Here is a 15,744-nt window from a genome sequence, read left to right as displayed (position 1 = left end):
CTCCGTCTACCAGAAAGAGGGGTCTGTTCGCGATTGATCAACCGTTCAGGTACTGAAATGCTCGCGATATTAAACAAGAAATACAATGATGACATGCCCAATATGTTTATCTATATATATTAATTTTCTTTTTTTTTGTAAAAGGTACACGTGATCGAACTATATTTCGATATAATTGAGACTAAATAAATAAATATTGAACGATTTTTACAACAATTCAAAATTCGGTATGGAATTTTCACTTTTTTCGCAAACTATTAAAATGTGTGAGTAGAATTTTTTTAAATTTAAAATTTTAATTTAGTATAAATATTATCGGTCGTATTAGGTAGAGATGTTTAAGATAAGATACGATAAGATACTTTATAATTATGGACCCTTTCTGTTAGAAAAAATAATACAATGATTACAATTATTCTAAAAAAAAAATACATATGTTGTTATAGTCGTCGTAACAGTGTGTTTTGCTTGTATCGCGGAATATGTGATCGGACTTATTTAATCCTTATGTTAACCAGACTATACATAATAATTAGTTTCAATCCCATCACTGCACTTTCCCACACTTTGACGAACATATCCATCTAACCTCATTATTCTATCAAATGTATATCTTTCTCCAAAACGACGTGTAAAGTGCAAACGGAACAGATTGTGCAGATGTACCCTCGGGCCAAATGTTTGTTAGTGAACATAGGTATACAATTAAAGTACAATAAACAATGATAGCATTTAGTGATAAATGTGCAGATATCAACCACAAGAAAGTTAACTTAGTGTACATATATATGCACCAAAAGCAGGATTGTGGCCAATAATTGTCTATTCCCATGGTTTCTATGTTCGCTGCTATGCATTTAAGGTGACTACAATCACGTTATAGGTTGTTGGGACCTGAGAAGTAATTGTTTCAGTCTTCACCTTTTAAGACTAAAACGTGGACATATTTGTGTCACACATGACAAGAGAATTCAGATTAAAGCAAGGAAAGGCTTTTCAAAATCATTTAACGTCAAGTTTAATTGAATAAATTAAGAATATATCATAAAAAGCTTTCAAAAAGACGAATAAGTTATTTGAACACTGCTATTCAGGAGAATACGACAATTAGTATAACATAGCTTGTGTAATTCATAATATCAATCACTCGACGGATGACAAGTTTTAAAATATCTACAAGGATTGTTTTATTAGCTACAATTAATGACGTTAGGTTTATGGTTGGTTAAAAGATAACTGTGAAGGAAAAATAATCTTTTGTTTTCATTAATGGATCACTGAAATTTCGGAGAAATAGCAGAGTCCAAGATGAATAGAGATCACTACGAAGCTAGGTTTTCTGTGAATAGAGTACACCTTTCGTATGAGAGTAAGGAGGATTTACTAGCAGGAGTTATCAGTGCATACAAAGACATGACACACGACTTGAACCTAAAGGAACTTGAATACAACGAAGGAAACTGGCAAAATGAAACAGAACAGAGCAATATTACTCCAACCGTTAATGATAAAATCCCTCCTAAAATATATAGTGACAACTGGACCATCTGTGATATTCATAACATCGAACTGACACACTTCTGCAGAAAATGTGAAGTAGCCATCTGTCAGGCTTGTCGAACGTCGGTCGATCACAAAGGTCACAGAACAAAGAAAATTGCTATCGCTGTAAATGAAAAAAAGGAAGAGCTTGTTAACAAATATATCAAGAAGGAAAAGGAAAAAGAAATGTTACTACAGAGAAACCTCTCATTCATTGAGCACGAAAAGGCCGAGTTTAAAACTTCTTGCGACGAGGTCGTAGCTAGGATACGTCAGAGATGTGCTTACATGAAAGATGTTCTCGATACCATTGCTAACAATCTTGTTAAGGATGTCTATAGCAAGAAAAAATATTGTATACAACAATTTATGTCTTCTCAAACAGAACTACACACTAACTTAAAAGCAAGCGAGAACAAATTGTGTTATTTAGAATCTCTAATTGATTCCACTCACAACAAATACTTTCTCGAGAAATTTAAATCCTATAAAACAGAACAAACTGCAGTTGATGATATGGTTCCACCCCGTATATGGAAGGAGTATGTGAGTTTTGACTATGGTTGTCTGTCAGCTTCATCTTTGAGTGAAATATTCGGAAACGTCAATTTTATTGTTGCCACAGATGATGGTGCATTTACATACGAAAACAAGCAACAATGTGGGCGACTTTCTTGTCGCACTAAACAATCATTTCGATGTGAGCAAAGGAATAATGTCGAAAGCGACGACGATGAGCAAGAAATCGGACCCATAAATGCCGTTACCAAGTACAAAGATGAGTTATGGGTAAGTTGTGGTATCAGTGGAAAACAAGTGTCTTGCGTTGATGAAGGAGGGCACACAATAAAATCGTTTCGCTTGAAGTTCAAGCTGGAAGATATAACGTGCAATGCACATGGAGATCTTTTAGTTACGGTTTTCAAAGATAAATGCATACGAAAGTTGTCGCCTAAAGGGGCTGTGAGTAATTTTATCAACGTCCCATTCCATCCGAAAGGGATAAATGTCAGTAACGATGGCGGTATTCTGGTTTGTATGAGCGATAGTTATTCAACTGTTGTTGCAGAAAGAAGTCGTCGTTTAGTTGTAAAATACACAAAAGAAGGAGAAGAGGAAAGAATTTACGAATACAACGGTGAAACAAAAATTTTTACACGGCCATGTCGTGTGGTTGAAAATATTAATGGAGATATTTGTGTTATAGACAAAACTAAAATGGGAAGTGGACAGGTAGTTATCTTAGACAGGACAGGGTTACTGAAAACAATATATAACGGAAATAAAGTGAAGAGAAATGCACCATTCAGGAAGTCGTCGTCGTCAAGGTTCTCACCGTCTGACATTGCATGCGACACAAAAGGTCGGATTTTCATTACAGAATCTGATAATCATAAAATACACTTATTGGACAAGGACGGTAGTTATATTGGACACTTTCTTACAAATGAAAGTGATTTCTTCTGTCCAGTGAGTGTCGGTACAGACCATGAAAATCACATTTGGGTAGGGAATGAATACGGCGAGATAAAAATGTTCTCCTGTGAGTGGCAATGAACACGTCGTCGTCTCCGACACATGAACATGACTGGTCATGACCGACAAGGTAAACGGCGGGATTCAAATGTTCTCATGCGAGTGTCAGTGAATACGTCGTCGTCTCCGACACGTCATGCAACTAAAAGTCTGTGTTTTTCGCTTAGATAAGAACTATTTCAAACAGTTGTCTGTCCTATATATTCTGAATTGTTAGTATATGGTTAAGCTTTAAAATTTTCAGTGGAAACGGGCAGTAACAAAACACAATTATTCATTTTCTAATGTGGGTCTATAAATTTCTAAAAAAAAAAATCATAGTTTTAATGCACAAACGAAAAGTTCAAGCTAAAGCATATTGGATCTGAAATATACTTGCATGGCTTTGACGGATTGACAAACTTACGATAAAAAAACAAGACTAGAAAACAAAAAGAGTCAACAAAACCCTCTAAAACATCAGCAAAGACATAAGTAAAACATAACAAAACAAGTCAGAAAATGTGTTCGACCCTTATTTTAAGTCCGCGTTTTCGAGAACGTGGATTTATTTGGTAGAGTATACTGGTTACATGGGCGGATCCAGACACTTCGAAAAGGAGGAGTGCCAGGCGGAGTTCCTCAGAAAAAGGGGGCGCTAGGGCATTATATGCCATTTTTTGTCTATTTTACAAATGAAAATGACAAATTTTCAATTAAAAGGGGGTATCCGCCACATTGTCGACATGAATCCTCTAGGAGATTCCATATTTTCTCCAGTATATATATACACACATATACGTTATATATGACATATATGATGAATAATTTCGTCCCTGTGTCTACAGTAGATCAGAAAAAAAGTAGATATATAAAAATTAACATGCATTTGAAGTATCATTCTCATGTTTAAGGCAAAAAAGCTAACATATATGATAACTTTTATACAATTAAGAACAGGGGACGGTGCCGTGAGGAAGTGCATGTTGAGCTATTTTATGATGGAGCACAGTTCACTTAGATGCCACAGAGATATTTTGAATAACATTTAAATCGTATTTGAATTGTATAAATAAATGTAGTGTGAAAAACATGGCAATTGAGAAGTTGGATGAAAATCTCAATTCGAGGAAGATTCTAAATTTACTATATTTACACAGATATTTCAATAATTCTGCAATTTCAGAATTAAAAAACCAAATCAATTTGTTTTGATTGTTCAATTTCTTAAAGTTGCCACATATATTATTGAAACAATGTACAACATACAATCGTTGTCTTCCTGATACTTTGAACATTCAAATTAAAAACGAGTTTCATCCCCAACAGCATCAAAAGAACACTTAGTACAAATTCTATTGTTTCGGGAATACCCTGGTATCCACCAATTTCTATTTGTAATCTATGAGAGGAAGAACGCAGTTTCGCAAAACATCTAATAAGTGTTAATTTTTTTTTTCAAAACAAAAATTAGTTAACGTAAATGTTCATTCTTCTAGTTTGCCATCAGAAAACTGATTTATGTGTGTATGCCATTCTACAGTATATAATGTTTATATTGTTTTTTTTTCTTAAATTCATCCAAGAGACAACTGCATGAAGTTAAACAAAAAAATATGTTGATTCAAACCATGACGGATTTTTTGGAAAGGTGTAATAATTTAGATTCATTCTACGCATGCATCTTAGAGGAAAGTTAGTGCAAAAGTTCTCTAAGCGATACCAATAATTGACATTCCTGTTATACTGTTGAGGAACTTCACGGTAGACAAAATCTTTCAGACTCTGATAAAATGGCAATATATGCATATATATTGGTTGTCTTTTTGTGTACACCAGGGAGTATATATTAGAACGTCCCTGTGTACACCAAGAATAAATTTGCAAATTTTCACAATATAATCAGGAAAGTTATATCAAGAAGAATGATTTTCTTTTGCATTTAGTGCTAAATGGATTGAATATACCCCAAATATCACTTCCATACAACAGTCAAAAACACTGTCACTAGTTTTAATGTTTTAATATTTGGGTTGAGGAATGAAAGATCTTTCTTTAATTTGAAATAAGCTTTTAAGAGTTTTTTTGTTTAGTTTTTTTTTGTTTTTTTGTTTTTTTTTAAATAAAATTCAATTTGAGCATACGAAGATGATCCAGAAGAACTAAATTTTAAGTATATTCCAAAATATTTACACTTGGATTCTTCTTTCGATGCTTAAATTCGTGGTTACTACTATTCAAAATTTTATCATTTTTTCCCCAAGGTCTTTTAGTTTTATGTTTTAAGGTTTCGGAAGAATCTGGCAAAATGTGAAAAATCAGACACATGTATGTCAAAAACCCCATCGATCGGACAGTATAATTTCTCTCAAAGATGCTTTCTCTATTTGAAAAGACCATCATTCAATCTCTGTATCACTGGATTTTCCAAAAAGAATTCAAATAGAACGTTAGAAAAATGATATTTTTGACTGAGTTATCTGCCCTTTAAATGTTCATTTGAAATCAGTGCATTTCAAGAAATTATAACTCAATTTACCAAAGTAATATGGAATATAAGGTCTTTTTCATGATTCTAATGGTGTAAATAGTCAACTTAAACTTTCAAAATGAAGGTTCTTCTCATACCATGTTTCACCCGCCGCCTGATTCTTACTGAGACTGACGCTTAACAAAGGCGGAATTATCACATCACTGTTCCATTCCCGGTTCAAACTTTAGAAAGTCATATGAGGCGTCTTGTGATACCACCAAAGAAATACTCATAACATTGCCTCGTACTTCCTCTGACAACTTCCCGTTGATTTCGCAGAAGAATGGAGAAGCTTGTATGCCTCGTTTTTGTTTTATTATCTGCGACGTTGTCGCTTGCACTGCCAAACGTTTATAATTTTGAGATGAAACAACTGAAGCATCTCGTGCAGAGAAATGAATCTAAACCTGATTTTGCCGACAACATTAGTAAGATGTTGATGATGTATCACATGTACCAAAAGCAACCCGATGGCACCAAAATGATGAATCATTTAGTAAGTAATTACAAATTTCGGACCCAGCAATATACTGAATATTCATGTGTTTTGTAAAAATGTCATTTAATTGGGTCATAACCATATTTTCTTTAATGGTTTTATGGATGTATTTCAACTTTACTGTAAAAATCAAGTTCAATAATAATTCAGTACATTGCCTAAAACTGACTTCTTGATATATCAGAGTTTTATCGAAATAAGAAACAAATTGATTTTGATTTTATGTACATATATATTACATTTTTCCGAAAAACCCATTTACCATTTAAGCGACCTGCATATGTAGACATTTGTTAAATAAATCTGATAGAACCATTCTTTCTAAATTCTGTATTAGTGCCCATTCTTTAGCAATAGAAAAGGGGATAGTGGTATACCTATATATATATATGTATGTATGTATGTATGTATGTATGTATGTATGTATGTAGTACGGTATGTTAACATCTACAATATTTGAAACATGTTACTGTATGTTTACATGTTGTTTACATGTATGTTGTAACTGGGTCATAACTATATTTCCTTTATGAGTTTGTGCCAATAAAATATTTGTATTTAATGTCATTTAAAAATGATACTGATACAAAATATATTTCTGATGGTCGGAGAGTAGATTCTGCTGTTTTCAAGACAGAAGCAATTCTCACCAATCCGCTCGTCAAAATTTTATTCCTCAATGAAAATTAATGTACCATAGCTCCTTTTTTAAGAGTAAAGTATTAGCAATCTATCAATTGGACAGGGTTTGCCATGACCTCTTTTTGCACAGCACTGTGCTGTGTGTTACTTTCCTTGCGCCACGAAGTCAAAACGAGTGCCATGTGTTCAATTGACATGCGCCATGTATTCAAATTTGCATCACACATTACAAATAGGCAATGTATTTCCCAATTACACCTGCTTATTAATCACCTATACCTGTCATAAATCAATATGATTGGCGCATATGTTTATTTTAACGGTAATACAATGTTTTGATTGGCAATTTCCAGGGGTTTAATGTGTCAGGGAGTGAAACGCATGTGTAAACAAATCTTGGATCGGTCAAATTTGTGATTATCACCATCGGCAAAATCAATAAGATTCAAATAAGCTGAGTAATTTCTACTGTTTTTTAATGAATAAAATTTGAAAACTTCATTTAATAAAATATAGAAAATATCAAGAGTTGAATTAAATTTGAGAAATATCGGAGGAGGGGAAGACGATCTTGAATTATACAACAATGTCTTAATGATCTCAGCATTCATCTGACACAGAAGGCAATCCAATTTGCTTTACATTTTTGAAAGGGTGATGGATCGACTCCCAAAAGCTCTAAAATAGTGTTTAATGATACAGATTCGGGTGAAAACGACATTCAATAATAATTTAATAAATGACTGTGTAACTTCTTGTGGTTAAATTACAAAAAAAAGACTTTCTTTAATGGCACCAACAAAATGACCACACCTACTAGTCATTTTAATTTCTCTAGAGCTGTGGACCTATGGTCAAGCCTATAAGGAAGGGAATTCACCTTAGTATAACTGAGTTGGACAGTACAGATGGAAAGATTTACCATAATTGTTGATTATAAATTTCTATGTTGAAGCTTGCGCTATTAAATATGTCTCATTCAACCTTATCATACTTTCTTTGGCAATTTATTTTCTGTGTGGAAAGACACACGCCACAGTGAAAATTTGTCCAACTGGAGAGTGAGCCATGTGTTCATTTTGATCCATGGAGATCCCTGTTAGAAATTTTTTTTTTAAATTGTAGTCATGAACTTGTTTCACAGGAGAGTATGAAAATTCAGTTGGCGAGAATTACTTGCAGGTGAGAACTGCTCTTTGACCAGTATATTTATTCCTTAAATGTCATTCATTCATTCCTTATGTAGGTTAGCAATTACAATCCTGATAATTTTCTTAGATATTTAATAGGTGAATATCCAGGCTACATGTGTAGAAAAAAAAACATGTTCATCAATTGTCGTTCTTGAATTTCTATCAAAAGCTTAATATTTTTACCACTGAAATGGGTTTAACCAACTATAGATTTATACATTAACTGTTTCAAAAAATACTACATGTATGAGCATACCAGTAAAAGCATGTGCATGTACTAAGAACACAAAAATAAACAATTAACAATTTTAAGATAAGAATCAAAATCTTCCAAACTCAATAACTTTGTAATTTTTCCTCCAATTTTGGTTCTGTAAATTTTTTAATTCACATGAAATGATTCATATTTTTTCTGGGAATTCGTAACTTTGCTACTGGAAAAATTAATTTGTAGTGATATTTTAATGTATTGGTTATCCACTAATTTTTTGTGTCATTGTTATTTGAATTTCATTTTTATATTCACTCAATATTTTTGCAATTAATAAACCTTAGACTTTTTCAATTATTTTTTTGCCAACCAAAACCAAATCACAGGTAACCAACCACATCGCAAAAAACTCACCTGTCCACAGAAGATGTTGGTCAAATGTGTCTTTGTGTCATTATTTTACTAATTAGTTTATTTTTAAGAAGTGTCATGTTCTGTTACAGTGGATTTTTTTTTTTGTTGTTGAGCCTTTTAGAGCTTTCTTAAAGGTGTGTTTACACTTATTGTAGGCCTTTTGGGGATCTCTGTTTACTATTTTTTATAAATGATATATGATGGTACATTTGTTACATTTTATACTATGGATGGAGAACTAATTAAATAACACTAATGAGCTAAAAAGAAAACACAGAAATCAACAGTACAAACCCCATTTAAAACCAGTAGAGAACTAAGATACTCCATTTACAGCTTACAGCAGTTACAGCTTGCAAGACATCCACCTTGCTGTGAAATGAAGATCAAGTACAGTAAAATAGGAAGAATAATTTCGACAAAAACCAAGTCATTTATCATATGAAATAGACAATTCATGTGAATAGAAAATATGAATGTACATATACATGTACATGTAAGACAAGCCTTAAAAGGATGTTATGATTTGAGAATGTTAATTTGTCTCGTAAATTGCAAATTAAAATTTTCAGAAGAATTTAGGAAGAAAACAGGTCAATGGGTTCCAATGGAAGGACTGTGGTGGGAGCATTGTGAAGATTACGCAATTAAACCTGTCTCCTGATCCTATACAGTTCCCTGGTACACTGACTGTGACTGCTGAAGTATCTACTTATGCTACTCTGGATACCCCTCTCAAGGTAAGGGTTGACCTTAATAATCCACTGACTTTGACTGCTACAGTCTACCTATGCTACATGATATCCCTCGCAAATAGTTTTTTGCAAGGTACATGGAAGGTGATATTAATTTTGGATTTTTGATCTTAGGTAATTTGTAATGGTGCAATTGCTAATTACAAATTTTAAAGGTCTTTTTTCTGTTCAGAATCATACACTATGTCAAACATTTGATCACAACCTAAGTGCAGAGCTTCACCAAGCTTTAACATTAAGTCCATACTTGTCCCAACTATTCATGGGTAGATCTCTGCAGTAGTGACAAGCTTCGTGTGCATTCAGCATCCATTTTATTTAGAACATTATTTAGAATGGTTTGGAGAAATACACTACTTACTTTTTAAAACTTGTTGCGCTTTTTCTTTATCCTACAAATACCAGTATTGATTTTCAGGTTGCTGTGAAGATGGAGAAGAAGGTAGGAGGTGCCTACATAGAAATCCCTTGTATTGCTAACTTTGGTAGCTGTACCTACAGTGATATCTGTGCAATCTTAGCTGATGTAACATGTCCTGATGTTTTAGTGCAGCATGGCATTCCATGTCAATGTCCCTTTAACAAGGTAGGAGGTAGTAATGTACTACATTGAAACAATTTCTTAATTTATTTAACTATACAACATAATAAATACTATGCATCTAACAACTTTTTCGCATCTGTCTTCCAACATTTCTTGTAAGCACAACTGCTCCTAAACCGCTTAAGGGATTTTTTTGAGATTTTGTGGGAAGATTGGGTATCACATGTAGATCTGCATGATCTGTCAGAGGACTCCGAAGGGAAATAATCCAAATAAATGGTTTTACATGTTAAAACCTCGTAAGTGCAACTCCCCCTTAAGCGCTCAAGGATTTTGATGAAATTTTTTAGGAAGGTTTGGTATCATATGTAGATGTGCATGAAGAAATATAATAACTGTTGGAGGACTCCAAAGGGAGATAATACAAATTAAAAGTTTTACATGGTAAAACCTTGCAAATGCAACTCCTAAATCACTCAACGGATTTTGATAAAAAAAAATTATGGGCAGGTTGGGTATATAATTTGTACATGTACATGTAGATGTGCATGAAGTAATATAATTACTGTCAGACGCCTCGAAAGGAGATAATTCAACTTAAGTGTTTTACACATAGTAAAACATCATAAGCGCAACTGCTCCTAAATGACTCAAGGGATTTTGATGAAATTTCATAGGAAGGTTGGATATCACATTTAGATATGCATGACGGAATAAAATTACTGTTGGAGGACTCCAGAGAGAGATGATTTGTCACTTCTCTCTACCATCAAAGAGTAAAAACAATGTACTTTACAATGGTTCAATGGGAATACTCTTATTCATTCTTTAAAAGAGTATCAGTACCTTTGTTGTTTGCGATATAGAGATATTTCTTGAAATGTACATGTAACAATTACATGATTTGAAACTAAAGTAAAAAATAAATCAATAATTGTATCCATTGAATTTATTTGTAGGGTAAATACTTCCTACCTAACCAGGACTTTGAAGTTGATGCAGCTATATTACCTGGAGGAGACTATCACTTCCATGCTGAAGTTAACTATGGTGGGAAAATGGCTGCATGTCTAGATCTATATGCCTCTATTTCTGAGTAAACAGGTATACATTGTTCTTATTTTACTCTTTCTGGGTTTTCGTTGAATTTTAAAAATATGAAAGTCCCTGTTTTTTTTTTGACATACTGTATGGTGGGTTAAAAGAATTGCAATTTGAAGAAAAGAGTATGCTAAAAAGATTTGCAAATTCTAATTTTAGTGAGTGCCAATTAGTGCACTATCATATTACTTCAGCTCAGAGTAAATATGATGTGGAATTTATTTCTGACAATTTTACATAGACAGCTAAATTATGCCAAATTAACACCCTCTGAAAATAACCCTCTACATGTATATGGTATGTGGCCTACCAGATACATGTACATGTACAAAGATTTTATAAATGCGTGTGTACATTTGTACAGTGTAATTTAATGTTGTTGACAGCTTTATGTACATTTGAATCATGTAACATACCTATTACATGTAGATCATAAATTGACATATTGAAAAAAAAAAACTGTAGTTGAGTATTACATATAATACTGTCGACATCAATACATGTATGCCTTTACTAAAACAATCCAATGGTAACTTGATGCCATTATCTTATATAGACTTCTGTCTGCAATTCATAGATATTATATTATTATCTTTACAGAGACCTGCTAAGTTCAGTCTGTATAGTCCAGGTCTAGTAGGATGTACTCTTTATCAGATTATAATTTTGGAACAAGAATTCCATCCACTATGTAGCTGTATATTTTTCAACTCAAAGTAACATTTTAAGCTGATCATTGAAGTATATTTTTTAATTCAATATTACAAGTACATTGTATTGTCATGTAAGTGTACTTATTTTTAAAGTGAGTTTATTTTCATGAATTTTAGGATCAGTAATTTTTCACAGGAATATGATTAAATAAGTACAAAGACAGTAGTTATTTATGTCTGACACCTTTTATAATACTGAATTATACATGTACATGTATGTGAAACACTTCAGAAATCTTGATTCTAATTTTTACCGCTTTTACCACATTTTTTCTTGCCAAAGTTGGTTAATTGTTATTTAATGTAATATTGAAGAAGAGTATGTATTTTATTTAGAAACAGACAAACATACATGTATATGGGTCTTTTTTTTTCAATCTTGTGATTGTTTACTAAGATGTTATTTAATATACAATGTTTATTGGATGTAGAAAATCAAATGTGAAATCTTGTAGTATGTACAATGTTCTGTTGCAATTAGATTTAGGTGTAAGAATGGATATTCTGCTATATTGATGAAGCTACCGAACTAATTCTATTCTACAAGATATCTGGTGTGATATTTTCTTTGTAAATATTTAGATTTTGTCCAGTGACTAGGTTTTAGAGTGAGCCATACACAGTTTATAACATTCAAACTGAAAATGTCCCATTAAAATCAGTATTTTTTGTACTAAGAAGTCCATTCTCAGAATTTGAATCTCAATCAATGATTTACTGTGATCTACAGTTAGAGTGTTTTTATAAAACTAGTCATGTTTGAAGGAAAGCTACTATTATCACATTTAAAATCTATTTGTCTCATTAATAGCGGTATGTTTTATTGAACACATTTTTATATATTTAGTAATAGGTCCATTCTCGTATTCTTTATTATAGTGAATTAATGTTTTTATGTGCATCCGTTTTTATTTGAAGTCGAAATTTAGTTCCATTTTTATAAAGATATAATATAATATAATGTGATGTAATATTATATAAAAGACAATATTAAATTCCTTAAATTTTATGGGATGTCTAACTGGTCTGTCCCTGCTGATCTGCCCCTGGGTGTAATGAATTTAAATTTTTTTTGGGGGGAAATGATTTGATTACAAGTATGTTGTCCAAAAGCAGTACTTAGAATATTTAAGTGTTTATATACATGTAGTAACCTTTTTTTTTTGTTTTTTTGAAAAATCTCCAATACGTACACACAGCCGAGGTTTTTCATAAAGTGCAATGATATAAGTGTTCCCAATTTATTTCAAGTGGGTTATGGTGCTTGCTTACTGTTTTTATTTTGTTTTATTAATGAATATATTTTAAATCAAGTTGGTTACTTTTTTAAAAACTCTCAAATTTTTCCCATGTAGACCTTAGGTTTATTACTTAATGTGATTTTAATATAAAATTAACTTTTTTTTAGTGAGGTGCCATTTTTTTGTTTGTTTTGTAGAATCACATTCAACATATAACACTCCTTTTAAGTCCACTGGTTTAAAACTCCACAAACTTTTTTAATTTTGGCAGACCACAAAATTGATACCCATGCACTATAAGAGCATGATATGTAAATACAATTGAATAAGGAAGTTCGATAAATCATATGATTAAGATACTGAGAAAATTCATTACTTGATCTTGTAACACATGTAGCATTTGTAAATGAATTAGAAATTTATTACTTTTGTGAAATGTGACTAAATACATGTATATACAGTACATGTATATTGACGAGCTTTAGGAACTGTCGGACTGTGAAAGTTCCGCAAGCTAATCTGACTGTGTTGGAGCAAATATAAATAAATATATTGATATTTTTGACAATGTTCATGTATTGTTTTTATCCTGCAACCATATTTTCTTAATTAAACATGCGAAATGTGCCCAAAATTGTTAATTTTTTTCAGCAATCTTTTGAGCAGTTGTCAGCATGTGCACCTTTAAAATTGTTACCTGTTTCCTGTTTTGATGTTGCTTATAACTGAAAAGGTAACCAGGAGACATTATTACGCAGTGGCTGAATAAAGCTTTGTGTTATTTGTATTGGAGAATAAATCTAGATATTTGACATTAAGTATCATTACTTGATATTGCTAACTATAGATTTCTCCATGTCAATAAACTATCTGCCTTTTATTTGATAGGAACATTGTACTCAGATCATTCCCAAACAGAATCTCAGTAGTTTATATCTTAGGGTTTACTTCATTTTCCGATGATTAAAAATATTGAAATCAATGTTGACAAAATTAATCTTTTGTTTGTAAGATAAAATAGTATTTTAAGTGCAATACTTATGCTTGTTGATTAAATGTTTTTTTTTTTTATTCTGAACTTAGAAAAAAACTTTGTCAGTTGTATAAATGTATCAGTTTATTAGTGAAATAGCAGATGGTTTATATTATTTTACCATTGAAAATTAGCAACTGTGAAAATCGACACTTTTTCCTGATTTAGAGGATCTTTTTTTGTTCATATTTGGTCTATTATAATAGATACAGATTTTTCCAGATGCTACTGCTGTTTACTTCATTTCTTCAGTAATATATAAGTGTTGTTACTGCTTGCTAGGTATGTTTCCATTTTGTACAAGTTTAGTCCATTATAAGTTGTTTGTGATAAATGTTATTTGGGTTCTTTCAGAATATTTTCTCGATGTTATTTTTTATGTTCGTGATTTTGTGGATCTTTTGATTTGTATATTGTAAACAACTTATTTTCGCGACTACTTTCTTGGTATAGTATATATTTAAAGAATATTTTTGCCTCATCATTATTGGCATTACTGGATAAGTTTTTTTTTCATAATCATTACAGGATGGAAAACTGCACTACCTTTACATAAGATTTTTTTTTTTAGAATTTGTAGCAGAGCTGTTATTTGTATGTGTTCAGAATAATCCAGCATTTGATCTTCTTGTTTCTATATAAGTTTCTAACTTGGGTACCATCACCCTTTTTATTTCTCACTCGGTATGCTTAATCTTTTTAGTTTTCTAACAAGATTGCATGTAGAGAACTTTTGTTTTTATACATTTATATTTCATATACACGGACCATTCCTCACAGCAAATGTGTTTTGCCATTCAGGGTCTTTTTAAAATATGTTAATTGGTTTTTTTTATTTGTGACCATCTGAATTCTACATAATTTGGATCTTCAATAGTTTTCAAAAATGTTCAAAACTACAGGAACCAGTTTGCAATTTTCGTTTCCATAAGACTTGAAGATATTTGGAGAATAGATCACTGAATTTGGGCATAATGGAAAATTAACCATTTGTAAATCATTTATTTTATTAATTTGGTATGTAAATAAGTGGAGAACATTGATGAGATTATTGTTTGTTATGGTATCTGGGGTACTATATAGAAACAATTATGTAAATGTGAAAAAAGAATTTTATCTTTTTTTTTTCAATAAAGAAAAAGTCATTTGTAATTTTGTTTTTCTTTCTTTGTAACTGCAAAATATGCAATTCAAAAGATAACTTCATTTAGCAAGGAAACATTAATATTACATGACAATAAATAAGACTTGTTGAATGGAGTTTGGATGATTTGTCAATGAGAGTCAAATTTATTGAACAATGTACTCTGAGGACTCAAGTACAATCATCAGTAAAGTAAATCAAACCACTTTAAAAAATACACCTTACAACTGGAAATCCTGAAAAAGACATAACTCTTTCATTAAACTGCCTGATGCATCTGCAAAAATGCAATCCTGAACAGTCTGTGGAGAGTATGGACTCTACATGTCATCTTGCTACATATCTGATTTAGATTGAGATTTAAAATTTGATGCAGCAAGTTTCTCCCACTGAATAAACTGGGTCAGAGAATTTGTACCAACATTGCCTATCAAGGTCCAGTTTCAGAAATTGTAATACATAGTTTATTTCTCAAAGGTGTTTACTTATACAGATTTTCTGTATTTTCTAAGGATTTTTACTGCAATACGGATTGTTAAGATCTCCATAGTACCTATATTAAAATTTCAGAAAGTTCAGGATTTTACGGATTATTTCCATAGAATACTGTGAAAAATACTGATTGTCATCAAGTAGTAAAAACAGATCTGGTTTCAGCATATCA

At 31.8% G+C, this 15,744-nt stretch overlaps 2 protein-coding genes across 2 annotated transcripts; both read left to right on the top strand.

The window, feature by feature from the left end:
* The first annotated feature begins 760 nt into the window (after positions 1-760).
* LOC148604112 (uncharacterized) lies at positions 761-3,266 on the top strand. The gene has a single exon (XM_088550255.1). The coding sequence runs from the start codon at positions 1,309-1,311 to the stop codon at positions 3,097-3,099; it is 1,791 nt and encodes a 596-aa protein (XP_088406381.1). The 5' UTR covers positions 761-1,308; the 3' UTR covers positions 3,100-3,266.
* A 2,503-nt stretch (positions 3,267-5,769) lies between these two features.
* LOC148604111 (ganglioside GM2 activator-like) lies at positions 5,770-15,088 on the top strand. The gene is made up of 5 exons (XM_088547740.1): positions 5,770-6,086; positions 9,122-9,289; positions 9,723-9,890; positions 10,808-10,952; positions 11,550-15,088. The coding sequence occupies exons 1-4, from the start codon at positions 5,874-5,876 to the stop codon at positions 10,946-10,948; spliced, it is 690 nt and encodes a 229-aa protein (XP_088403866.1). The 5' UTR covers positions 5,770-5,873; the 3' UTR covers positions 10,949-10,952; positions 11,550-15,088.
* The last annotated feature ends 656 nt before the right edge of the window (positions 15,089-15,744 follow it).

The sequence above is a fragment of the Perna viridis genome, chromosome 10 (assembly GCF_037379345.1).
Source record: "Perna viridis isolate PV_CMFRI_1.1 ecotype Kerala chromosome 10, ASM3737934v1, whole genome shotgun sequence".
Taxonomy (NCBI): domain Eukaryota; kingdom Metazoa; phylum Mollusca; class Bivalvia; order Mytilida; family Mytilidae; genus Perna; species Perna viridis.
Note: the sequence above shows the minus strand (reverse complement) of the source record. Positions and strands in the feature narration are given on the sequence as shown.

Coding starts and splice junctions, on each gene's coding strand:
- LOC148604111 (XM_088547740.1), top strand. CDS start 5,874: ATGGAGAAGCTTGTATGCCTCGTTTTTGTTTTATTATCTGCGACGTTG. Junction 9,290..9,722: donor CTCTGGATACCCCTCTCAAG/GTAAGGGTTGAC, acceptor ATTGATTTTCAG/GTTGCTGTGAAGATGGAGAA. Junction 9,891..10,807: donor GTCAATGTCCCTTTAACAAG/GTAGGAGGTAGT, acceptor ATTTATTTGTAG/GGTAAATACTTCCTACCTAA.
- LOC148604112 (XM_088550255.1), top strand. CDS start 1,309: ATGAATAGAGATCACTACGAAGCTAGGTTTTCTGTGAATAGAGTACAC.